This window comes from Eretmochelys imbricata, chromosome 5 (genome assembly GCF_965152235.1).
Source record: "Eretmochelys imbricata isolate rEreImb1 chromosome 5, rEreImb1.hap1, whole genome shotgun sequence".
Lineage (NCBI taxonomy): Eukaryota > Metazoa > Chordata > Testudines > Cheloniidae > Eretmochelys > Eretmochelys imbricata.
The window spans coordinates 22,768,980-22,795,814 of NC_135576.1; the positions used below are offsets into that span (position 1 = coordinate 22,768,980).

General features: G+C 43.3%; 1 protein-coding gene across 1 annotated transcript in view; it reads right to left on the reverse strand.

The window, feature by feature from the left end:
• Nucleotides 1-26,835, reverse strand: part of PDZD2 (PDZ domain containing 2) — a 215,528-nt gene that overhangs the window by 98,402 nt on the left and 90,291 nt on the right. The window contains exon 2 of the mRNA XM_077816233.1: nt 4,181-4,592. Within this exon, the coding sequence (XP_077672359.1) occupies nt 4,181-4,592 (412 nt within the window). The remainder of the gene's footprint in view (nt 1-4,180; nt 4,593-26,835) is intronic.

Genomic DNA, 26,835 nt, shown 5'->3' on the forward strand with positions numbered 1-26,835 from the left:
CAGCCTGACTGCAGTAGATACTCAATTCATCTACTCATCGACACAACAAATATGCTATGGGCATTGGGGTATGGACGTTTCTCCCATAATAATGCTGCCTTGCCAATGTATTTCAGTCCTGTTCAACACGGACCAGCACACGAGAAGTAATTCAATTTATGGTTATGAAAGTGTTGCTTTTTCCACAGAAACGCCTGAATAAGATTGTGGCTTGTAATGGCAGGTTTTGTGTAGGGCTGTCAAGCGATTAAAAAAATTAATTGCACTGTTAAACAACAATAGAATACCATTTATTTAAATATTTCTGGATGTTTTCTACATTTTCAAATATATTGATTTCATTTACAACACAGAATACAAAGTGTACACTGGCAAAGAGTCCTGTGGCACCTTATAGACTAACAGACATGCTCACTTTATATTTATTTTTGATTAGAAGTATTTTCACTGTATAAAAACAAAAGAAATAGTGTTTTTCAATTCACCTAATACAAGTACTGTAGTGCAATCTCTTTATCATGAAAGTTGAACTTACAAATGTAGAATTATGTACAAAAAAAATGCATTCAAAAATAAAACAATGTAAAATTTTACAGCCTGCAAGTCCACTTAGTCCTACTTCTTGTTCAGCCAATCGCTCAGACAAGTTTGTTTACGTTTGCAGAAGATAATGCTGCCCGCTTCTTGTTTACAATGTCACCTGAAAGTGAGAACAGGCGTTCTCATGGCACTTTTGTAGCTGGCACTGTAAGGTATTTATGTGCCAGATGTGCTAAAGATTCATATGTCTCTTCATGCTTCAACCACCATTCTAGGGGACATGTGTCCATGCTGATGACGGGTTCTGCCAGATAATGATCCAAAGCTGCGTGGACTGATGCATGTTCATTTTCATTATCTGAGTCAGATGTCATCAGCAGAAGGTTGATTTTCTTTTCTGGTGGTTCGGGTTCTGTAGTTTTTGCATCAGAGTGTTGCTCTTTTAAGACATCTGAAACCATGCTCCACACCTTATCCGTCTCAGATTTGACAAGGCACTTCAGATTCTTAAACCGTGGGTCGAGTGATGTAGCTATCTTTAGAAATCTCACATTGGTACCTTCTTTGTGTTTTGTCAAATCTGCAGTGGAAGTGTTCTTAAAATGAATGACATGTGCTCATGGGTCATCATTCGAGACTGCTATAACATGAAATATGTGGCAGAATGCAGGTAAAATAGAACGGAGACATACAATTCTCCCCAAAGGAGTTCGGTCACAAATGTAATTAACGCATTATTTTTTTAACAAGCGTCATCAGCATGGAAGCATGTCCTCTGGAATGATGGCCGAAGCACAAAGGGGTCTACGAATGTTTAGCATATCTGGCACATAAATACCTTGCAATGCTGGCTACAAAAGTACCATGCAAATCCCTGTGCTCACTGTCTGATGACACTGTAAATAAGAAGTGGGCAGCATTATCTCCCGTTAATGTAAACAAACTTGTTTGTCTTAGCAATTGGCTGAACAAAAAGTAGGACTGAGTGGACTTGTAGTCACTAAAGTTTTACATTGTTTTGTTTTTGAGTGCAGTAATGTAACAAAAAAAATCTACATTTGTAAGTTGCACTTTCACGATAAAGAGATTGCACTACAATACTTGTATGAGGTGAATTGAAAAATACTGTTTCTTTTGTTTATCATTTTTACAGTGCAAATATTTGCAATAAACAACATACACTTTGATTTCAATTACAACACAGATTATATGAAAATGTAGAAAAATATCCAAAATGTTTAATAAACAATAGCATACCAATTGAAATTTAACAGATTAATTTCTTTATTTGTGATTAATTTTTTTGAGATAATCGCATGAGTTAACTGCGATTAATTGACAGCCCTAGTTTTGTGGTGTAGAGTTGGGTAAAATTTTCAGAAGCGCCTATGTGACCTAGGAGGTTAAGTCCCATTTTCAAAAGTCACCAGGGAACTTCAATGAGACTTAGGCTCCTAAGTGCCAAAGTCAGTTTTGAAAATGGGAGTCAGGAACTTTCTGAAAATTTTACCCATTATCCATGAGGAAACAAACTGAGCCTATAAACTCACTTGACATAAGTCACCAAACAGCTGTTAGATGATCACAGCTTTCCACAAGTGATCTAGACTTCTTCAGTGGAGACTCAGATTCTTAAAATTTTAATTTATTAATTATTTTTAAAAGACTGCTACTCATTCTCTTAGCCATCAAATCTCTCCAAGTTCAGGGGTAAGGAAGGCAAAATTAAACATCGACACAAAATATGGCACTGACACCATTAGGCCACACCTGTAAACAAAAAACCAATTGTGCTAAACCACTGTGCCTCTCAACAAGTTTTACCTGGAGACGCCAATTATGAAAAGACCATAGGTCTAAATTTTCAAGTGAATGGGCTAGACTTACATATTCATATACAAATGCCTCTTTGTATGTGTTTTGCATTAAATATTGATTTATTTCTCATACTGTATATCTGTTCTGAACTTCAAAATTTACTTTTTCAGACTAAGGTGTCTTAAAACTTCAAAATAAGTTAGAATTAATAAGTGGCTCAAGACCATCAGTCTTATTTATAATGTAATGGCTTTCCATCTCTCTGCACTAATCTCTAACACTCTTTATTACTCAGCAATTCAGACACAAACCATATTCATTTAGAAGGCATTTTTAAATTAGCCATATTAAATATCATACTTAAATTATATTCTAAATTGACAGGGAGCCATAAAACCGTGCAGGTCTGGATCTTTCTGATCCATACTTTTTCCTTTTAAAAGGAACAAACAAAACTATACAGAGTCTCAAATTATGAGGTTTTTCAAACTTTGCAGATAACATTTTCCTCGTTATACCACAGTGAATTTAATGTATAGAAACATAGAAATGTAGGGTTGGAAGGAACCTCAAGAAGTCATCTAGTCCAGCCCTTGCGCTGAGACAGGATTATTTGATTAGCTAACAGGAACAGAAGATACTCTGACTTAGTTGGCTTTAGGAATATTATTATTCTTTTATTGGATTCAGCTTTCCTGGTGGTTTCACGTTTGAACCAAGAGCCCCCTAGGAAATACGTAATATCAGCAATCATTAGTTTGAGCAGCATGTTTGTGCCATGCTTCCCTTCACTGGAATTTAGCAATATGAAATACGACTGCATTAATATATTACCAGCTTTGAACTCTTTAAAACAAAAACAGCTGCCACAATAAGTCCCAGCCTTAGCACAGTAGTATTCACGTGTTTAGTCTATCAATTTCTTTAGGAAGACAGCCAAAGAGTCAGAGCCTCGCAGTGACAACTCTTCTGGTGAAAGCTGTATGTGAAATCTGATCAAGACTTGAGTGATTTTTCTGGATCCAGAAACACTAAACCTCTACAGTCTTTCTCATGTTTTGTTGCCATATACGTCTACTCAAAATCACAGAAGCAGTAAGAAGTCCCTTACCCTAGTCTGATAAAACAACACAGAGCATCCATCTCCTAAGCATCATGCAAAATATACAATAACTTCCCCACTGCCACTGATCAATGACTAAACAATTTTTAGACACAAACTAATACATGGGCTCTCTTTAAATGTTCACTCATTCAGCATGACAATGAATGAAGATTTATAGTTCTAATTTAACCATTAAAACTAGTCTCTCCTACAGTTTGGCTACTGCCGAAGCAGCCTCAGAGGCTCATCACAAGGTTGAAATGCTCATGTGCGGTTTATTACTTGTGCCCCACTGTCATGGGGGCATCACAAGCACAAGCTGCTTCCTGCTGAATAAGAGCTCTGTGGTGGTAACCACTTGATCAGCCCTGTTGAATCAAGGGGTCGTCCCCTTTCTCACAGCCCCGCCAGGGAATATCACAGGTAGTCCACACCATCCTACTCAACAGGAAAACTTTATTCACTCTCCTCCCTCTGACTCAGGTCACAAATACATGTCGCAGTTCTGAACACCATACTTACCTCTGCTCCATGCCCTGAAGGATGAAATCCAACCAGTTAGTTGGGAGCAAGAATTTGGGGTTGGGAAAAGAAGGCTGCACAGTGAGACTTGGGCCGTACCGCCATTTTATTGAAACTAATACATGCATTGGAACCTTCAATTTGCTTGAACTGGCCCTGCCTCTTTCTTTTAAAAACCCAAACCAAAACACTTACCTGTGAAGGCAGGTCACTTGGATTAAGGTCTGGCACCCCACCATCTGAACGGCGAGACCTGTACCGTCCCTCAGAGTCTGCATTTCGAAACCGATCCTCTGTGTTGCTTGCCTCTGGCTGTGAGCTGTCAACCTCCAGAGGTGAGTGGTGTCCATTCTCCTGCTCTGAATTCTGGCTGTCTTTGCTTTCCTTGCTGTCCTTACTGGCTGGAGTTCTGGCAATGACCCCAAACTTTCTAGTTCTTTTCCCATTTTGAGCGGCTCTGTCACTTCGCTCCGAGGCAGGCTTTGCTTTGGGTTCACAGCTGTTGCTGTTGTTGCCATTTGATGGAGGAAGAGGGGCTTTGCGCTTAATGCGACGGAACATGATCAGGTAGATAAAGCCGCCATTCCAGCACTGATCAGCCAGGTAGCTGCGAGCAACAGAAAAGTTTGGATTATGAACAGATTGTCCTATAAAGTTCATACTGAAAATACAGTCAACAGGTATAAACTTCGCTAGGTATTGATGCACTTTCTAACACGATTCTTTGCCTAGTTAAATGCAATGATATATTGAACACCTTAAAGCATCAGCAAATGATCTCTGCAGTTGGTATTAGAAATTGTGAGATGTTCAGGCTCACAAGGGAGTTCTGTGCTCTTGCTTCAAATAAGGCTATTTTGCAAACAGTCCCAAAAAGGCATGCCATGCTCAAGGAGAAAATATTCCCCAATCACAAAAATGCTTCTTGCATACGAATTAGAGAAGATGCATCTGAAACAGGGAGTTTAAAAAAACAACAACAAAGCCTGGAAACAGGCTAATCACATTTTGGTATTCATGACAACTGGCAAAAACCACTCAGCTGGTCATCTTCCACAATTCAAACTCTGAATGCGAGACAGGTGTTTAGGCAGCACAATGAGATGACAGAGCGAAGCAAAAAACAAAGAAAACATTTTTCCCTCTCCAATGGAAACAAAAAATACCAGCCAGGCTTCATTTGTGCAGCAGCCCTCACAGTATTTGCATCTGAAATGAAGCTTTTTCCTTGAGATACATCTTCAGTTTTGGCTTGGGTACACGTGCCCTAGACCTTGGGGCAAATCCACTGTTTCTGTAAGTAGGCTCCAATTGCCCCAGTACAGCAAAACACTATGCTATAACCTATGATGTTCCTACTGGGTCCAATAAAAGGACAAGGAAATAAGGTGCGTTTCCTTTCATGACGTCTATTCTGATGGAAAGCGAGGTGATCTGAGCAGTGGAAGTAGCAGCCATAAGCAGCAACACACGTATTTACAAAATATCACTCCCACTCTCACCATCTGAGTGACACTTTACATCAATGTATTTCTACTTCAGGCAAAAGACAATTACCTCTAAGGAGCGGCACTCATTTATTCGAAAAGTGAATTTGGGTTCCTGTGTATTTAGGGACAACATATACCTCAACCTAAATTCTTTAAATATTTGGCTTTCAAGCCAAGAGTGTAACCAACTGAGAGAACAAATAAGCTTGAATTTGTACTTAACATATTTGTATGAATCCCTTCTGGTAGGTCCCATGCTAACTTAGGTTACATTGCCTACTTTGCTGATGAAAGCAGAAAATGTTTCCAAGAATATCAAACAAACCATTCTCCAACAGCAATGAACATTCACTAACGCGGAGCTGTTGGTAAACGTACAGTAACATCACCTTCTTGAGAGGTGAAAGTAGATGCCAGTTAAAGGAACTAAGGTGTAAAGATCTTTAGATGAAATAATATGGCATTTGCGGATGTGAGAGAAGTAGTCAGGGACTGACTGTCAGAGACACAGAGTCAAAGAGATTAAGGCCAGAAGGGACCCCAAGATCACCTATATGGTACAGGCCACCAACACAACCCAGCACCTGCACACTAAACTGAACAACCACAATTAGACCAAAGTATTACAGCCCATAGAAGATTATCATGTGCCACAGGCAGAGAGTGGGGGGGACCAAAGCACATCACTGCTTGAGGCCCCTGCACTGGGAATTAAGTGAGAGATACCCAGACAAATCAGACGTGTGGCCTGCACTCCAGGATGCAGAGGAAGGCGAAAAAAACCCCAAGGGCCCTACCAAACTGACATGGCGAAAATTCCTTCCCAACCCCACATATGGAAATCAGTTAGATCCTGAGCATGTGAACAGCCAGCCAAGCACATGAGAGAGAGAATGATTTCCCACCCCAAATGACTTGCACAATACATCTGTACTGTTAATGCTGACCAGCTGTGCTGCCTGCCCCCCAATCCCAGCTGCCATCCAGCTGAGCTGGGCTTGTTGCACTGCCAGGGATGCTCAGAGAGAGCATGCAGGGGAGGAGCATGGGAAGCCTAAAGCCTGTTTATGAGTGAGGAGGGGTTGTTTGAGTGGCAAGGGTGAGTGACTGAGCGAGTGGCAAACTTTGGTGGTGGGTTCTTTGGTAATTCTTAGTGTATGAAAGAATGGACTAGGCATTGCTGGGTGAGTGGAGGAGGCATGCTGAAATGGAAGAGGCAATGAAAGCTGGAGAGGGCACTGGTTAGTTTGTAGTTTCAGTCCAGTTCTTTCTTATGGTTAGGTGTCCCTGTCATAAAATCCCACCGTCACAATTGGCCCTCATCAGTAAGGCTCTGATTTTTAAAGGTATTTAGACATTGCTCCACTCAACACTGCAAGGCCTACATGACTTATGAGCCTAACTCTCAGTTTCAAAAGTGACTCGGGCATTTACCCACTAAAAGGTCATGGGACTTAGGAGACCAAATAGTAGAAAAAGAGACTAATTAGGCTCCTAAGTCACTTAGGCCCCACAATGCTGAATGACAGAATGCTTAAATACTTTTCAAAATTTGTGCCTATATTTCATCAGGGAGACCAATGATTAAAGGAACATGGTAACCACAGGCCCCATCTCATCAGAGATGGCCCCTTCAGAACAAGGTTGAAGCACAATGAGTAAGTGGGGCAGGAAAGTCTGTATTGATAATGGCTACGCCGTATCTTCTCAGTGAACATGCAGAGGACTTCAGTCACCAGGATTATAAATTCAGCATCTTTCACAAGCACTGTAGTCATTTTTAAAAATAAAAAATAAAAACCATCTTTCTTTCTCAATCGGCTGGAAGTAGGCAACACAGTACACGAGCCTATACTAGCGTGGAAAATCTTGGCAGGGTTGGTCACTAATGCATCCAGAGGAGACTGGACCCAAAGGGTTAGATTATAACATTCCAGAAATAAACAGATATTTTGATTATTAAGACTTTTTCCCACCCCCTCAAATCAAGGGAAGAGGGGCAGTTTTGTTCCAGAAACAGTATGGGCTGCCCGGTTTTCACATTTATCTTTCAAGTTCAACTTTCAAGGCAGCCAGCAACGTTGATTAAAATTCATGACTTTTGCTTGCAGCAATACCATTGCACTCTGATCCATCACATATAAACTTGATAGCATTGCTTGTCCTGAAGGAGAGAAACAGAAGAGCGTCTCCTGCTCTAATAAGCCTATGGTCTGTTTTGCCTGCCATGCCGTTCACATACATACATTTCTCTGCATTAATAATTGCATGCTTTTTTAAGCACTGGTAATAGAGTACTTCCATCAGACAAATATAAATTCACCAACAAGATGAAATGACAGAGAATACAGCAGACAAATACCTGTTAAGTCCAGAAAAAATAAAGTTATAAAACGTATTGCAAATGAAGCAATTTTATACAGCAAAACAAAATATGATCTCTCTACCATTGTATATTCTTTTGTGACATGTTAGTTTTATTCATAACGTGTAAGATAAATGCTTTGGGGAAAGGATATAATATTCTAAAGGTTCATTTTATAAATATTCAGTCCACTGTTGGTTCAAGGATATGCTTAGAGACACAGGGCCAGATTCTCAGTTGATGTAAATGGATGTAATTCCCTTGACTTCCATGAAACTACGATGCTTTACTTTATGAAGATCTGGCCCACATACTCCAGTCATGAGAACTGTAGTAACTCATGTTTCTGTGTTCCCTTGATTGCTTCAGGGCAGTTCTGTGACTGCACTATATTTCTATGAAAGATGAAAAAAAGTTTACACAGAAGAACAAATGAGTCTCTCTGAATAGCAATAGCCAGGCCAGCAGCCATACCACTTCAGGCAATGATCTTGTCAGATCTTCCAGGCTTAGGGAAAACTATGTGCTGGAAAAACAGGTGTCAATGATTCAGTAGGTGGCACTGTTCATTCTGAGTCACCGTTGATTCAACGCCCAAGCAACCCTGTGTTGGAAGAACTATGCTGATGGTGCAACACTCAGCTATCTTTTTGTGGAGATAGACAACCAAGGTCCTGATCATTTGTGGTCATTTAATATAGAATGACTTCTTTTTTTTTTTTTTTTTTTTGGGGCGGGGGGGAACAAGGATAAGATTGTTACTCAAACTCCTAAGTTAAATTTCAATTTGGCTAACTACAGTCTGCCTACTTTTGCTTCTTTTTCCTTTACAGCTTCTTTTCCTGCTTTTCTAACGTTAAGTCTGAGGAAGGTGGAAAATCCCCTAAAATTGATCTTCAAGTTGATCTGCTTCAGTGCAAGGCAGGAATCAACCAGGAAGCCTGCAGAGCTCAGAATGGGGCAAAGCAGTAAGTACACTTTCCTCTGTCCTGATTGGACACCATCAAGTCTATACCAATGACAATCATGCCACAGAAAACTATCTGACATGTTTTTGGGGGGAGAAATAGGAAGGTTTTTTTAAAAAAAATTTTAAAGTATTTTGTGTATCTTAAGACTAATTACATTAATATTAAGATATAATAAACCAGAAAAGATAACAGTAGACTAACAAAAGCATGGAAAAGAAATTAACCCAATCCTACCAAAATGCACTGGTTGGTGAGGAGGAGCATCCCACCCAGAAGACAAATAAGGGCTGGATTCAGTAAAATACCTGTTTAGCTTCTGCACTGCAGAAGCCTCTGCAAAAGTGATGCTGGATCCAAAATTCCACTTGTCGGGGTTTCTAAAGAACAGAAACCAGACAAACTTTTTACTGAATCTGGCACCAACAGAGTATTCACTGGGTTTTTAAAAATTCAAATACCAGATGGATTTCAGAAACAGAGTTGCAATGTTATGGGGGGGGGTGCGCCTCTCATCACAGATTTAGAAGTACTAGCTTCGACAGCATACCACGAAGTCTTAATATTACTGATCTTGAAGAATGCAAGACATTTTATTAGCGCATAACACAATGTTGTTAATATGTTACAGAAACGGAACGCTTTACTAGAGCCATATTTGCCCAATTTTCTGTAGCAATGCTGACATTCACTAAATCATTTCAGGATGATGCAGCGGGCCCCCTCACACAGAAGAAAAGCCACAGCTCCCCTGCACAAAGAAGGAGGACCACAGAGACAACATGCAGGAAGACTCTAATTTGCAAAGGCAATTAATTACAGACCAGTTTGCAGTCTTTGTAATGGATTCAAAACACCTTTCAATACTGCACTTAATTGTCTTAAATAAATACAGAGAGTACGAATATATTTTGCATTTCTGTAGCACCTTCCAAGGATCACAAATGCTGAGCAACCATTAGTGATTATGCATGAACTCCACAATACTCTAGTCCATGAGACATTGCTAAGGACACATCTATACAGCAAAAGCTGTGCATGAGTCACCTACCTGAGCTAGCTTGAACCCAGTTAGCGAGGGTAACAACGGTAGTGAAGACAGTGCAGAGTAAACTCGCGAGCAGAGTACGTATGCAGGGCCTGTGCCAGGTCTGTACTACCCACACTGTGCTGTCTTTTCACTACCATAGCTGCCCATGCTAGCGGGATTCAACCTAGCTTGGTTAGGCTGATTCCATGCGTATCGTTTGCTGTGTAGACATAGCCTAAAATGAAGCTGCCTATGCTGCAGTGCCATTGCACTGTAGATTTCCAGTCTTTCAGTCTTGCTCCACTGCAGCAAGTGTGGTATAGCAACATGTTTTAAAACTGCCTAAGTGGTAGGTTAGTACTGTTTTATTTCTGTTTTTTTAAACAGATGAGAAAACTGAGGCACAGCGGTTAAGTCCAAATTATCATAGGATAGCCGCACAAAAATCAGGAAGAGAACCCAGCACTGACACCCTCTGGTGATGAGCACTATAGAAAACCCTAAAAGGGATTAACTACGTAGAACAAATGAACCCAGGTATCCTTGCTCCCAAATTCAGAGCTAGGACGTTCTCCAAGACATCTACTTTGAAACATCCTTGTCTTCATGTTTTGAATTAATGACAGTCTGAACCTTTTTCTGACTTGATCTCACTCTCCTAATTCATATTAGCTAGGGTACAATATCAGTATCATATAGATAGTCATGAGCAGTAGGGGCTGATTTGTTCCTTTCTTTGGGAGAGAAATCATCTATCTGCCAACCGACAGAACCACAAAAACTACACATGATTAAAACTAAAACTTAAAAAATAAATAAATAGGGTAACACAATCACTGCTGATGCACTTGGTGTCTAACGCAAAAACCAGAAAAGCTGCAATACAGTTACCTTCCTCGCAGCATGCCTGCCTGTAAGGAGCTGTGTCCCTGGTTACTACTACTACTAATGGGTGTGTAATCATACTCTCTTTCCTTCGGAATTATGAAGGGAACTGCACATCCATTACCTTCTATGACCTCTGTGTGTTAAAGTCCCAACTCTCATTTCTCCCTTACACCACTGAGTTGATTATTGATGTTATATAAACTGATAAATTAGCCGGGTTTATTCCAGGCTTAATGGCATATGTGTGAAGTGTCTGACGCGGAAAGGATATTTTAGGATAAGTAAACAGAAAGCGTTCCCAGACTCGACAAGCACATGTGGCAATGAACTCTCTCTGTCTCATCACATTTGTTAAAGCTGTGCACTGACGCCTTCATAAACATAAATGGTCACGTTGAGCCATAGGAGAACCAAAGCAGACTATCAGAAAACGTCTGGGTTTCTTTTACAAACAAAATATTAAAAAATATGTTTATTTTCTAATAATAGTGCTCTTTTACATTTATACAGGGCCTTTCATCCTGGTGGATGCCAAAATCCTTTACAAACAACGCTTTACTAATTGTATACACACTGTTATCTAGCCAACTGGCACAGAGTATGTTTCACAAGAGTGAGCAAGGAGGGGAAATTTTGGCCAGAGACTGGATTTCAAACCTCTACGCAAAGTGCCACGGGACCTATAATGTCCAATGCAGCACAGACAGATCACAGACATGATTTTTGTTCTCTCCTGAAAGACTGTGACATGGTAAACTACTTGAAACTCAGTGTTCTCTACCTTGGAAGGATAAAGGGCTGAGTAGATCCTAACAAAATTCAAAGTTGTGGTTTTGGGGGTATTTGGAGCTGTGTTTGAGATCAACAAGCCATCTACCCTTCCAAAAGGCAGATTATCTAAATTGGCTATCAGATAGGAGTAAGTGAATGACTGATAATAGCAAAATATTGCCTGATCTAGCTGTGAGCATCTTGGAAACAAATTCTAACACAGAAGACAAGAAGCCATGGAAATATACAGCTGCTTAGGACAAAGTCTTTGCATCTCAGCGCAGTGATTCATGTCCTCATGAAGGTATGTTACAACATGAAACAGCCAGTCCAGAACAGCCCTGAGTTCCAAGAGCTGGGCTGGAAGAACAGATTGAAGTTGTGATTTTAGCTCAACAGGAATCAGTGCTTCCCTGGCTGATTGGGTCACACCCCCTTTTAGGCCTGCACCACGTCCTTTACACACACCCTGGTTGTCACCACTCATCTTTGCAACTTCCTGCGGGCAGAATTTCTGCTTTGCAGCCTCCTCCATGATTTATACTGATAGAAACCAATGTAAGATCCTTGCATGAATCTGGCCCCTGTATTAACTGAATATGACAACCAAGAGGCTAGTACATAACAACAACAATAACGAGGCAAGCAGTTTCAACTCACATTGTCACACTCAATGAGCCCTTTCCTGTCTTAGATTCTGTGTGTGCGTTGACATATGGAAAAAGAGATGTAATATTCTCTACCTGCATTAATATGATTAAAAAATGTAGAAATAACATGAGAAGGTCAATCAACAAGCTTAGCTGTTCTAAAAATATATCAACCAAGTTGATATATCTATGAATCTATGAATCTAAGTTAATTCAAATGGCCGGGGGCAGGTAACAGGGCTCCCACTTCCTTTTGATGGTAAGCAATTTTGAGACTGTGACTTGTTGCCAAGAATAACCAATACTTCCCACAGTCTCACATCAGCAGCAGCTCTCTAAACAATATTGGTTTTCTGAAAAGCCAAGGCTTCTGCAGTGGGGAGAAAAAAACAACTTGAATTCACAGTTTTATAAGTCTTTATGGAACATTATTCACCAACAGCTTTACAAAAAGGGAATCAGTGAGTAACAAGAATAAAGCTACTGAATTTTTTAGAAATGCTTGTAACTTAACTTTCAGAAGGGCAGTCTGGTCCAGCAGTGAACTAACATGCCCTGGATCCTCTTTCTGGCTCAGTTTCCCCATCAATAAAATGAGAATGATAATAAGTTAATAATGTAATAATGTAATAATAATGTTCTGGAGCTGAAACCTGTAGGAGGCAGGTTTTTCTCTTTGTATGGACCGGCTGTGGAATTAAATTCCCACCAGAAATACATCGTGGCCACTTCTGGAATGAGACACCATACACATCTGTTTGCACAGGTATAATGAACTGAGAATATGTCTTTACAATTTATGAGACTAGGATTCGACCAGGAAAGGGAGCTCACTAGGATCTATGACAACAGGTTCACCGTTGAATGTCAAACACCGAGGAGTTGGCTACTTGGCTACATTTTGTGGGCTGCAGAAGAGAGCATGTTCTACCTGCTCCTTTTACTGGGAAACCAACTTTAAGCCTTGCAAAATGTGACCACATACCCAATTATGTGAAGCACTATGTAAGCTAAGTAAGGTGGTTTCTGGGTCACCTTCCCAGGGTCTGCATCATCTGCCACCAGAAGAACATCTGAAACAACAAATGTCCCACACTGTCTCGCTCAAGTACTGGGTCTGGGTTGCATTGGGCGGAAAAACAACCGGACGCTCTTGGGCCTGCATTAGGTTGGCTCTCCTCTTCGTGCCCGTAAGGCCAGTGTAACAGTGGCTCCTGTCCTGCTCCTGCCATCTCCTGCTGCAGCGTGTGCATGCTGCAGACTGAGTATGCCAAGGCGCTGCAGTGGTTCTCATTTTGCAGTGCACTAGAGGGCAATGGATGGCAGGAGCAGGGCATGCAGCAACTGGCACATGCAGTGCTGCCATGCCAATGCCACGGGCAGGAGAAGGAAAGCTGACCACAGGGGCAAGAGGTGGTAGCAGGAGCGATAAGGACTCGGTTCAGGGGGGAAGGAGCAGGGTTGGATCAAAAACCCGCTCAGGCTTGGTTTGAGTGGGCTTGTGTACAGGTTGGGCCTATAATTTGGGCCTGGGCAGACCTCTAGATGGATGGTCTGGGTGCTAGTTTGTACCTTAGGAGAGCTAGGTTGAAGTCCCTGACCTGTCACTGGTCTCCTGCATGACTTTGGCAAATCCAACAAGGGACAATAGTTCCCCATCTTGCAGGGGCGTTGTGCAGATAAAAACTGTGAGCTGTTCACATACTAGGCTACCGGAGGCCATCTCAGGCCTTAGATAGAAGTAGTGTTTAAGCCAAAATTAAATTGAAAATTGAAAACTTAATGGGCATTGTCCCAAAAGTGATGGCCAACAGCTAAATCACATATAGATCACAGGTATGAGGAGAACATGGACTAGAATGGTTAATATTAGGAAAACGCAATGAGAATGTAGGGGTCCTTTCTTTTCCATCCACATTGTAAAAAAGATTATTTTAGAAGTATTCTTAGTGCTCATGAAATGTGCCAAAATACGTTCTGGAGCCTTCTGTTTAGCCACTGAACATAGCGCATGGGCAGAAGCAACACAAGCCTCTTCCACACTGCCCCATAAGTGTGATTGCCAAGAAGTCCAGGGAGTGCCTCTGGGAGTAAGATGTTTGCATCTCTGCTTGAAGGTGCCAATTGTAACAGATTATATCATGTGGACACAGAGCCCGTAGGAACCGCACTATGATCACCATGTCATGTAACCAATTTAATCATTATGTTACCCATAGCTAGAGGGGTAATTTGCTAAATAAGTCTCAATATTTATTTTGCTGAGATTTAGGGCTTTAATATTGACAATAGGCTTGAACCTTTATAAAAACAAACAAACAAAAAAGCACCTGTAAAGGGAATGGGATATGTGGGCCTTCTTGGGGTCAGGCCTGAAAAGAAGATCCCAGCAGACAGAAGAGTGAATATTCAAAAGGCAAATTACCTTAAATACTTGGTTGCAGGCAAATAGCAGCGTGTGAAAAGCAGGGAACTAATTCAGTCAGGCCATCACAGGACTGCATGGTCTGGTTTGATAATACTGCTTACATTTCAGCAGTAAACATGTAACTGATGGCACATTCATTGTCTGCAGATATTTTCAGTTATCAGAAAAATAAGCTGGCGCGGCTGGGGCTGGGTCGCTGCACTCCTGCTCCCGGTGAGTGCAGGCCCGGCCCTGCTGCAGTCCTCAGGGGAGTGGGGGCAAGGCTGGGGCGGAGCAGGGGCCCTGGGGAAGAGTCAGGGCAGGGGCTGGAGAAGCACGCAGCTGCATGCTTTGCATATGGGTAAGGACGGCCCTGTTTGTGGCTGTTTTAATTCACTCCTTTCACTTTTGTTTCCTACCCTTCAGAAAATAATCCAAACTCACCTACTATTCACCTGTAATTCAGGCTGTGTAATTCAGGCTGTGTTTGGTTTGGCAAACCCCAGACAGTCTCTCTGCATTTCTGCCCCTCCTTTTTCCACAATGCTTTTAAATGGCAAAGCCAAAGCATCTGAGTGCTATCTTCCCCATTTTATTTCTCTCTGTCAGAGAAGCACAGCCAAAGAAATACCTGTGGTTATCACAACCTTTGTTTTTTTGCCAACACACAGTCCAAAGAGTTGCAGGCAAGTGCTGGAGGAAAAAGAGTGGACATGTTGCCTCATGTTATATTAAGAGCTGTGCAATGGAACTTGACGTCCTATATATGACTGAAATGCCTCAAATTTAAACAAATTTTAAGAAGCTCTGTAACTGACAAAGCAAAATATTCTCCTGTCTCCATGATCTGACTTACTAAATGTGCTTCTCAAATGTCTCTGGTTTGGCTCCTTCAACTGTGGTGGTTCCAAGGCTCTGATTTTCTCCAGGGGCAGTCTAGGTGGATATTCTACAATCTCACCAATCCAAAGTGAAAAAAGGAAGAATGTTGAGAAGGCAAAAAAAATGTTCACGAAAAGTTGGAGTGTACCATTTTTAAGGGCGCCTGCTATCACATTTCCTGCACCCCCTCACCCGCACTCAGAATGGTGACAGTCATCCATTTTAGTTCTACATCCATAACTCCTATGAGGACTCGTTGCAATTTCTAAATTGGAGCTGGGAGATGTTTACCAGGAGGGCATTCAGGCAGTTAATCACACTCATGATTTCCATTTCACAAAAATCAAAAGAAGCCAACCAGCCGGCAACACCTGTTTTTGCAGAGTATATACACAGGCATTGAAAGACAAATAAGTACATATTTACTCACAGTAATAATTGCAGGTAATGATTGAATCTCATTAAAGGACAGCACTCAAACTGTTTTTGCTGCTTATCCCACAGAGACAAAATTTCATAATCTAATTCAGGATTATTAAAAGGGTTTCAAATCTACATTTATCTAATGCAGCCTGTGTCTGGACATTTCATCTTAAGTGAAATAAGACAGTTCAAATAATTATTTTAGCTTGTTGTAGACTGTCACACAAACAACACTCAATTAAAACAAAGTCTTGTATCATACAGTGCAGTATAGTTTATTTTCTAACTCCCTTCCTATTGTTTTGTGTGAGAACCTGCATAACCAAACACACCTGCTCTAAGACTAACTGGTAAAATATTTATGGTTTCAGCACACAATGAGATGAAGAAATACATACACACTCCATGTAAAGGAATGAACATGCTCCCATTGCCCACACAGTGACACTGCATTTCTGGGGCTCATGAAATTTTGGCCCAAACTTTTTTAGAATTGTACCAACACTAAAAAAACCTCTCCCCCTTTCCAGATCTTAGTGGGTCTTGCAAATCGCATCTTGTCCCATGCCCTCTTCTTTAGTTTCTTCTCTTATCCCATCTCTGGACTCTGACTGGACGGTCAGCACAGCAGCAACAAAAGCTGAGTAGATAGTGAATATTCAATATGTAATGAGGATTTAGGCTTTGAGCCAGATTCCTTATTATAACCCAGCACACTTATACCACTAATACATCTGTAAGCAGAGTCAGGCTGAGCTCCACCCTGACATCTGGTGGTGAGGTGTGGCAAGTTGTGGAAAAGAACTTCAGGGGCTGATCTCATTTGCATAGGCACACCCACTCCGCCTAGAATGAGCCCATAGCTGCCCAAATGGTCACTTTGGCTGCTGTGGGATCCCCAGTGTCTCTGTTATTGGGTCAGGAAGAATAAATTGTTATTATCCTGATTATGGGAATCAAGGACAGTGGAACTGTACTTGGCCTTTTGTTATGATGGAGGGACTCGCCCTCAGCTAAGTAGCACTCGCTAGGCAAGGGACATGGGTTCCAAAACTCTGAATTGAGAGAGGCTGGAGATAGGTATTAGTATGTGGTGGTGTGGGCCCCTTTGTGAGGGCATGAAACATGAATTAGACCTCCATCTCTCTCCACTGTGAAACATCAGAGCTAATTTTGGGTCTATTAGGAGTCTAGCTACAGGTGCTGAGCTGAATTCACTTTGGCCTTATGGTGTACCAGCACTGAGGCTCCCACTACTACAAGCTGAAATCACTAAAGAGCTAAAATTACTACGAGCTGAAATCACTGAGCACTGTGTTAAGTAGTGGGGAGCCTGAAGATCTATTGCAGAGTGGAGCACAGCAGTTTGTGGGATGGCGGGAGCTGCTTGCGGAGCAGAGCGGTTTGTGGGACGGCTGGTGGAGTGGAGCGGAGCAGCTCATGGAGCAGATCAGAGTGAAGCCCTATGGAGCTGTGGGGCAGTCAGCTTCAGATCATTTAAGGTGCCCCTTATCTCTACCCCCTCCCCTCCCCCGCTCCCACCCACACACACATTTTCACCCAGACTGGGTGTTAGGATATAGATACTCAGGCCTGTCTGTAAAGGCCTATACTCTAAGAATTTAGGTGTATTCTTATCACTTGGCTAGTTATAGAGGTATAAAAGAGAGAATCAAAATCACTGTCTGCCAGTGTAAGGTCCTTCTCTGACTATCACAGTGAGAGAAGGACTTTACCTTACACTGGCAGACAGTGATTTTGATTCTCTCTTTTATACCTCTATAACTAGCCAAGTGATAAGAATACACCTAAATTCTTAGAGTATAGGCCTTTAGAGACAGGCCTGAATATCTATATCCTAACACTGGGGAGTAACACTCTGGGGCTGGACTTTTGGGTTGTTGGACTTTTTGGACTTTGGGTGATTTTTGGGTTGCTGGACTCAAGAGGCGTTTGGGTTGTTGGACTCAAGAACCCTAGGGAAAGGACATGGCTTTGCTGGGGTGGGTCTTTGCTGGGGTGGGTCTTTGCTCATGGTTTGGTTGATGAACCATAGTTGTGGTGTTTTCCCAATGTAATGCTGATGTCGTTTACCTCATGTTATTAAAGATTCTCTACTACACCGAGACTCTGTGCTTGCGAGAGGGGAAGTATTGCCTCTTTGTGGTGCCCAGGAGTGTGTGTAAGATTTTCCCAAGTCACTGGGTGGGGGCTCGAGCCAGTTTTGCATTTGCTTTGATGAGAGGGAACCCCTGTGTACTGAACCTGGCCCTTGCTGCTATCAACTCGGCCTGGCAGAAGGGTTACCCATCACACAAGGGATGGATTTTGACCCTAAGTGGTCAGCAGTGAATTCTCCTGGCAGAAGGAAACTTTTCACTTGTGTAAAGCTGGCAAAGGCAGCTTCTGCAGAAGTCGCCTGCCCTTCCACCTGTAACCAGTTACCTGATGACCCTTCTTCCACACTCTTTTGCACTGAATGAAGCTTAGATGCAGGACGCAAATCCTTTATCTACATCTCACTCCTTACTTACTTCCTTCCTTGTGCCCACACTGAAGCCCAGAGCCTCATCAGGCGCCTCCCGCAGGTCTGGAGGCCCGAGCCCCAGCAGGTGCGTCCCAGCTCTCAAACTTCTGAAGATTGTCGTAGGCGGCTCAGAGGGCCAGTAAGTTTGGCCACCCCTGCAGTATACGGTAAATCCAGGGAATGAACTGTTTTTATTTCTATTAATTTGTTGAACTATCCTTCTTTTACATGTTTTGACAAGCTCTCTCCACTACAATCCAATATGCAGTACTATCTATCATTCTTGCTCAACAGTTTCTGTCAATGACTCCAAACCCTTCCCCTCCTGCTTCCTAAAACAGATTAATAGATTCATAGATACTAAGGTCAGAAGGGACCATTATCTTAAATATTCCTGAAATTTGGCAAGAATAAAAGACGTACTCTCCCTAAAACTATTACACAGAAACTGTAGTTCTGTGTGGTCATCTCTAAACTATCCTTACAGATCCTCCCATGTGCACAAACACTTCACATTTGAGTACTGTGTATTAGAGATGCAATGGTTTTATTTATTTGTTCATGTATTTATTTTTTGCAGACAAGTTTATCATCCTATCAGTGCCAGTTAAACAGCACCAGTGAGAGTTAATACAGCGCTTCTCAGTCTTCTTGGGCAAACCGAGCCAATTTACCAAAGGCAGTTCTTAGCTGTAACAGCCAGCACCCACTGGCTGCCATTCAGTTGCATGTGGATGGCATGCTCTGGGGCTCAATACACCGGCTCATTGTAAAGGGCCCTAATTTGATCACACTCGCTTGTTCAAGAATTCCCACAGACTTCCGAAGAACAACTTGTGTAAATACATGCTACTTAATGTAAGAGTGACACAATGATGCCCTATATGAGATGATAGGGGCTCAGAGTCCCAATCCTAACCCTGAAATACAAATACTCTTATACACCTTAAAAAAGGATACTTCTGTGTTCTACAGTCATTGCCCAAAATTCTGCAGCAGCCCTATTTGGTCCAAAATAGCCCAGATTTTACATCTTTCCAGGCACGCTGCAAAAGCTGTTTGTTTGACAGGGTTAGGGGATGGATGAGGGTATATTCCTGGGTACAACTAGCAGGCTTTACTGCCATTTTCCTATTTCAGTGTCAGCTAGCTGATGTAACTTGCTTTCTGCATTTGAGGATTTAAGGCTGCTGGCTGGTTAATTTATTTGTATATTAGTATTTATGCCGCTAGGTAGTTGTTATTGTAAAATCTAATTATTGTTGGAGCTCAACACTTTAGTACACGCACAACATTTTAAAAATGATAAATCTAAATAAATATTATAAGATGGACCATTATTGTAGAATTGTTTGTGTGTATCTATGTAAATATAAATTATAGGGAGAGAGCTGAGAGTGACCGCTAAATTTAGGTTGCCTAACACTCTCCATTACGAAAGATTCTTGCAACATTTTTTTGAGAAGCTCTCACACCTCCATGGTTTGCAGCAGGCCTTTGAAATTCAGCAGGGGCAATGCCCTTGGGCTAGAAACGTGCCTTTTCTTTGCCCTGGGAAATTCCATTCAGGGTGAGCTGAGTTATAAACTATTCAAAATAGCCATTTCCACAACGTGGCCTGTATGCCTCAGGAAGATTCTGGCAGCCTGCCAAAATAACAACTGACCACAAATATTCTAAAGAGCTGGGTTCATGGTACCACCAAAGCAATGACAGCACTTACCACTGCCACCACCACCTCCACTGCACTGGGAACACCTGGGTATGATGGTGGGTGGGGGACGAGTCAAGCCAGGTCAAACTCCCTCCCACCAGAGCCAGCACATGGCCCCAGTGTGCCGCCCCACTGACCTCCCCCCATAGCACCACATGGGAGCAGGAACTTCACACAACACCTGGATGCTTGGAGAAATTCAGAAAGGCTGGCCTATCTCTCCCTATAAAACTCCTGGAGCTGCACATGGCCCCAGCAGCCCGTCACCCTCCTCTGGAGGCACCATGTGGGACAGAAGTCACATCTTCCAGGGCAGGAAGAAGAAAAAGAGCCAGTTCAGACCAGGCCCCAGCACATGTCACCAGTAGCCAATATCCCTTTGAGATAATAGCCTTCTACTGCTGCCAACTAATGCCATTAAATCCTCTATCTAATGTGGTAGCAATTTGATCTGCAGTACTGAAGATTCCGCTGATAACATATGATGGATGGGTTCTTACAGTTGCACATAACAGAAATTTGTTTTTACTTTTGTCTGTCTATTTCAGGGGTGGGCAAACTACAGCCTGGGGGCCGCATCTGGCCCTTCAGACATTTTAATACAGCCTTCGAGCTCCTGCAGGGGAGCAGGAGTGGGGTCGGAGGCTTGCTCCACATGGCTCCGGGAAGCAGCAGCACATCCCCTCTCCAGCTCCTATGCATAGGGGCAGCCAGGGCGCTCCGCACGCTGCCCCTGCCCCAAGCACTGCCCCTGCAGCTCCCATTGGCCAGCAAACAGGACCAATGGGAACTGCAGGGGTGGCACCTGCAGACAGGGCAGCATGCAGAACCGCCTGGCTGCACCTCTGCATAGGAAGCGGAGGCGGGACATGCAACTGCTTCCGGGAGTTGCTTGAGGCTCGCGCCGCTCAGAGCCTGCACACCAACCCCCTTCTGTGCCCCAACCCCTTTCCCCAGCCCTGATTCCCCTCCTGCCCTCTGAACCTCTCGATCCCTCCCCATCTGTACCCCAGAGCTCACACCCACAGCCAGAGCCCTCACCCCAACCACCTGCCCCAGCCTGGAGCCCCTTCCCACAACCTGAACTCATTTCTGGCTCCACCCCAGAGCCCACACCCCCAGCCGGAGCCCTCACCCCTTCCTGCATCCCAACCCCCAGTTTCGTGAGCATTCATGACCCGCCATAAAATTTCCATACCCATATGTGGCCCTCAGGCCAAACAGTTTGCCCACCCCGGTCTATTTAAAAATAAAATCTAGGAAATCATGTGCAAACGTTTATGTCACAAGGAAGTTATTTAGGTTGCAAAGTCAAGCACTCGAAAGTTAGGAAATGCCAGATTTATGGTTGCCTGTTCAACATTCATTTGGCGCACCGTGCATATGCCTTATGATATAGCTTCCCAACCTCATTCAGTGAACAGGAGGAAGTCTCAATGGGGCAGAATTAAGAATGCACGAACAAATGTACATCTAGTACTTCCCAAAAAAACTGCGACAGAAGAAAGTGGTTTAGGTTGCAAAGTCAAGCACAGGAAGGTTAGGGAGGGGAGGGGTTGTTAAACATACACAATCTTCAAAAGGTCAGTGTGGTAGTATTTGGAAACTATTCCATGCAACCCGCCAAATGAATGTTTTTCATGCAGTGCTGGTTTCTGCACTCGGAACGATGCACTTCATAATCTGCTGCAACAATTCCATTAGTTACAGGGCACAGGTGTTACAAATAAGTAAAACAACTGACACACACAGTAAGAGAATACATTATTTTGTGAGCACAAGAGATGACAAGACTTTGGGCTGTCACATCTACTCATGTCATGAGCTTGTCCCAGTAACAACAAGCCTGTTTCCCAAGCTGCTACTGCAGACTGCTAGTGTTCATAATGGTTTGTTCTCATCTGATTCATCGGCCCCAAGTGGCCACATACCGAATACCACCTCAAAGGCCAATAGAGGGGAGAATCAGCATTCCCACTATAAAGCATGCTGTTCTGAAGGTTAAAATTTATCATTTTGATGTACTAGTTTACCCCCGCTACAACTGGCATTCAAAATCTCAGCACAGAAACAACTTAAAAATTAAATTAAAAACATAGGTTGTAGGAATGCAAAAGCCTCACCCCTAGAGCTGCCAATGTCTAATCACACAAACCCAAACACCCTTGTCCCACCCCTGCCTCGAGGCTGTGCCCCTACCCTGCCCCTTCTCCAAGGCACCAGCCCGCTCGCTCCATCCCCCCTCCCTCCGTTGCTCGCTCTCCCCCACTCTCACTCGCTTTCCCCGGGCTGGGGTAGGGGTGCGGGCTCTGGGCTGGGGCTGAGGGGTTCGGAGTGTGGGAGGGGGCTCCGGGCTGAGCCTGGGGCAGGGGTGCAAGAGGGGGGGAGTTTGTGTACAGGAGGGGGCTCTGGGCTGGGGTAGGGCATTGGGGTGCAGGAGGGGGTGCAGGCTGTCAGAGGGAGTTTGGGTGCAAAAGGTGGCTCAGGGCTGGGAGTTGTGGTGCGGGAGAGGGTGCGGGGTGCCGGGTCCAGCCAGGTGGCGCTTACCTCGGGCAGCTTCCAATCAGCAGCTCAACTGGGCTAAGGCAGGCTCCCTGCCTGCCTGTCCTGGCCCCATGCCACTCCTGGAAGCGGCTGGCACCACGTCCCTGTGGCCCCGGTGGCAAGAATGGGGGGGGGAGAAGAAGCTCCATGCGCATTGCCTGTGCCCACAAACACTGCCCCCACAGCTCCCATTGGCACTGGGGCACACTCCCCCACCCACCATCCCCCCGAGTCCACAGGAACATGCCGGCCTCTTCCGGGAGCTGCACAGAGCTAGGGCAGGCAGGGAGCCTGCCTTAGCACCGCTGTGCCGCTGGATTTTCAGTACCTAAAATCTTCCAGTTTGGCTTCAGTAGCCTCCAGGAGATAGGGCCTGATTCTGGGAGACTCAGATGAAACCGGGAGGGTTGGCAACCCGACTCACCTCCTCTGCCTACCCAATTTCTCTCTCATTCTAAAAGACTCCATGTCACAACCATCCTGCCAAAAGTCTCCTGCTGAGACACAACACTGCTCTTCATTATAGGCCTTATCCTCCTCTTTATTACTGTGGGCCTAATCCTGCCACTGATCACTGAAGTGAATGCCAAAACTCCCACCGATTTAAGTGGAACAGGATCGTGCATTATGTGACATCTTCGACGGGTCAAGCTAACACCACAAATTTACAACATGTCACTGTGACAAAATCTCAGGAACCTCACTGGAGCACCAATCCTCAGGGCTGATCCTAGGGGTAGGCAAGCAGGGCAGCCTCCCTGGGCACTAATTTCTAGGGGGAACCATACACTGTGCTTTTTTTTTTCCCTTTCTTTTATTGGCTAGCCAGTTTTGCTCCACTCTAATTGGCCTGTGTGTGTGTGTGGTTCCCCTCCCCCCCCCCCCCCACAATACCCTCAGCTACTAAGAATGGGCCCAGTAAACGTTTTCTGCCCTGGACGGCAAAATGGCGAGGACCACCCCTGCCAATCCTAGCACAGAGCATTAGAGCAGAGGTTGACCACACATTCAGACTTCATGCTGGCTTCCAGTCAACCAAAGGGGATTTACAACAGTTGCACAAACTACCCACTTTATCTGAAAATAAACAGCACCTTTAATTGCTCTGAAAAATGAAGAGCTTATTGTGCCTGAATTCATATATCAGCTTCTCCAGAGAATCTGCAAACTCGTTTAATATTAACTTATCTGGGATAAGTACTAACCTAGATGCAAAAAGGAAAGGAGTACTTGTGGCACCTTAGAGACTAACCAATTTATTTGAGCATGAGCTTTCGTGAGCTACAGCTCACTTCATCGGATGCATACCGTGGAAACTGCAGCAGACATTATATACACACAGAGACCATGAAACAATACCTCCTCCCACCCCACTGTCCTGCTGGTAATAGCTTATCTAAAGTGATCATCAAGTTGGGCCATTTCCAGCACAAATCCAGGTTTTCTCACCCTCCGCCCCCCCCCCCCCCCCACACACACACACAAACTCACTCTCCTGCTGGTAATGCTGCTGAAACCTAGATGCAGTAGCACTGGTTATAATTAAAGTTGTGTTTTGGGACTGAATAGTATTAGCACAACTATTCTTGACACACATTTTTTTCCTAAACGTTCCAAACATCAAGACAATTCTATTTCAAGCTGAATATTCTTCCCTTCCGACCAAGCACGCAGGAATTCATTTTACTTCATTTATAAGTTCAAAGAAATAATAAATGTCCAACCTGTTCATCCATCCAGAGTTTGAACATTCAACTCAAAATGGTATTAGGTTTCACACGCCACTGTGGAGAGATTTTTTGGGGAGGGGGACAGGGGGAAGGGGAAGAGCACAGAGAGGCATAAATATGAATGGAGAGATAGAGTGAAAAACAAATACAAAGAATTTATGAATAAAGGAGTAGTCAAGAGGTTAAAAAATATAATAAATACAGTAGACATAGCATATACCAGGCCAAACACCTGCCTCAGCCTTTTGGAGGAGTGGGGGTTGTCTGTGCTTAATGCACAGGACGCATTTCCCCCTTACGTGTAAGACACATTTTCCATTATCTAGAAACATTTTCTGTATATGTATAGATAAGAGACTCACAGGCAAAACACATTTTGCAAACTCACACAAGCTCTGTCAAACCCAAAGAAATAGTTTGCAAGGTTCCCAAAACTCAGACTCCATGAGGTTTGCCCATCCCTGCTTCCTACCTGCTGAACAGACCAACCCCATGACTCTCCTCTGCCTTATATCAGAAACAGCAGGCATTGCACTGAAAGCAACATTTCTTTCCCTCCTGTACTCTCATTAATCTTTCAGTTCTTGCAACTGCAGTTTTACAGATTTACTTCTTGTTAAAAAGAAAAAACAAAATAAAAAAACCCAAAACAGTTAAAACATACCAGTGTCCTGCTCCATACTTCCCACTGGTGATCCATGTGTCTAACACACAAGTGAATTCTCCTCCTCCTGCCCTTTCTGCTGCCTCACCACCTACCATACTAGTGCGCTCCGCCCACTCTACGCTGAGCATTTTTCATTTAAGAAGAATGCTGCCCGCTCAGCTGTGCTCATAAGAGAATTATCATCTATTGCTCCAACGGGCTGCAAGTCATTCCTTTAATTTCAAAACAGGATTAAACAGCAATTGCTGTGCTCCAATACACACATGCCCTGGCAAAAGGGTAAAATGCCAATTCTAAGAGAGAAATCACAGCTATTGAATTATTAACTTACACATGTCATATAACTAATCCACTTGTTATTGGGGGAGGGGGTTGTAATGGTACTGAACGTATTAATTGGACTTGTCAGTGTGTTTTGCATAAATACATTCATTAAATGAAAATGCAACCACAGAGATACCAAAATGAATGCTTCAGTTTGAAAAGAACAAGCAACAGCTTGTAAGCCTGTATCCTGTTAATTGAGAAATAAGGATGCTTCATTTTATTCTTTGTACCTGTTGCCTGCAAAGGAAATGGCATCAGCAGACCCTAACTAACAACTGTTCACAGGTATACAGGACAAAAGAACTGTGCAGTAACAGCAAAATCGTATTTCACACAATAAATCAAAGTCTAACCTCAACTGCACCAGTATAAATCCAAAGTGACTCCACTAAATCAGTGCTGTGGCTGGATTTACAATACTGTAAATGAGATTAGAATCCAACCCCATATATTTTGTAAGGAAGCTTTTTGTGTAGTTCCAGGAATTTCTTGATGGACTAACTGAGGGTCTGATTCACATGTCCACTGCAGCACATTAATGCCATGCTAGCACTGCAGAGGGGCATTAGACTGGATGTATCTGGTGCCAGAGAAATTTTTGGTGTAAATGGGCTCCCCAGGCAACATAGAGCCAGTATATCAACTCTTTGACACAGCCCATAGAGCCGGGATATGTCAAAGGCGTGGCTGGGGGAAGGGAAGATGGCTAAAGCACCACTGTTCTCCAGCTATTTTCATCTGCTTAAAGCAGGGGTGTCCAATAGAAATTTGATGCTAGCCACACTGCTAGCTTGTGGTTTTGAATTTTTCTTATTAGCCACATTATAAAAAAGCCACATGCATTAGCTACAATTCAATAGCCTATCAGCCACATGAGGCTAGCGGTGAACGTATTGGACACCACTGGCTGAAAGGGACCACTGCAACAGAACAGAGTTTAAGGTAGCCCTAAGGCTGTTCTATCCTAACCCAAAGATGAATTCCTGACCCCACTGAAGTCAATGGGAATTTTGCCATTGAGTACAGTAAGGCCAGGATTTCACTCAAGAGTATAAAGATGGCTCAAAGCCACGTTTGCCCCTTCCCACACTCAGAGGTGCTGTGTCAAGCAGAGCTCAAGTGCACTCATAAATAGGGCCCTATCCGTCCACTCTGTATTTTCCTTTGATTCAGACACCTCACGGGATAGGCAGCATTAACCACCGTCAAACACATTGGTTGTGAGGCTGCGAACATGAGTTGCATAGGGAACCTCTGACTTACTCCCTGTTAGAAGGAAGGTGAACTTTCTCCAGCATACCCAAAAGGAGGCTTTGTTTTTAAATACATATTTTATAAAAGTAGTAAAACATATTCTAATTGCAAATATTAAACTCTATCTACAGAACTTTATGTTGCACATAAAGCCAAGTCTGCATCTTGCTTTCACTGGTATTCAATCTGCTTCTGAAAATAAGACATTGTCTC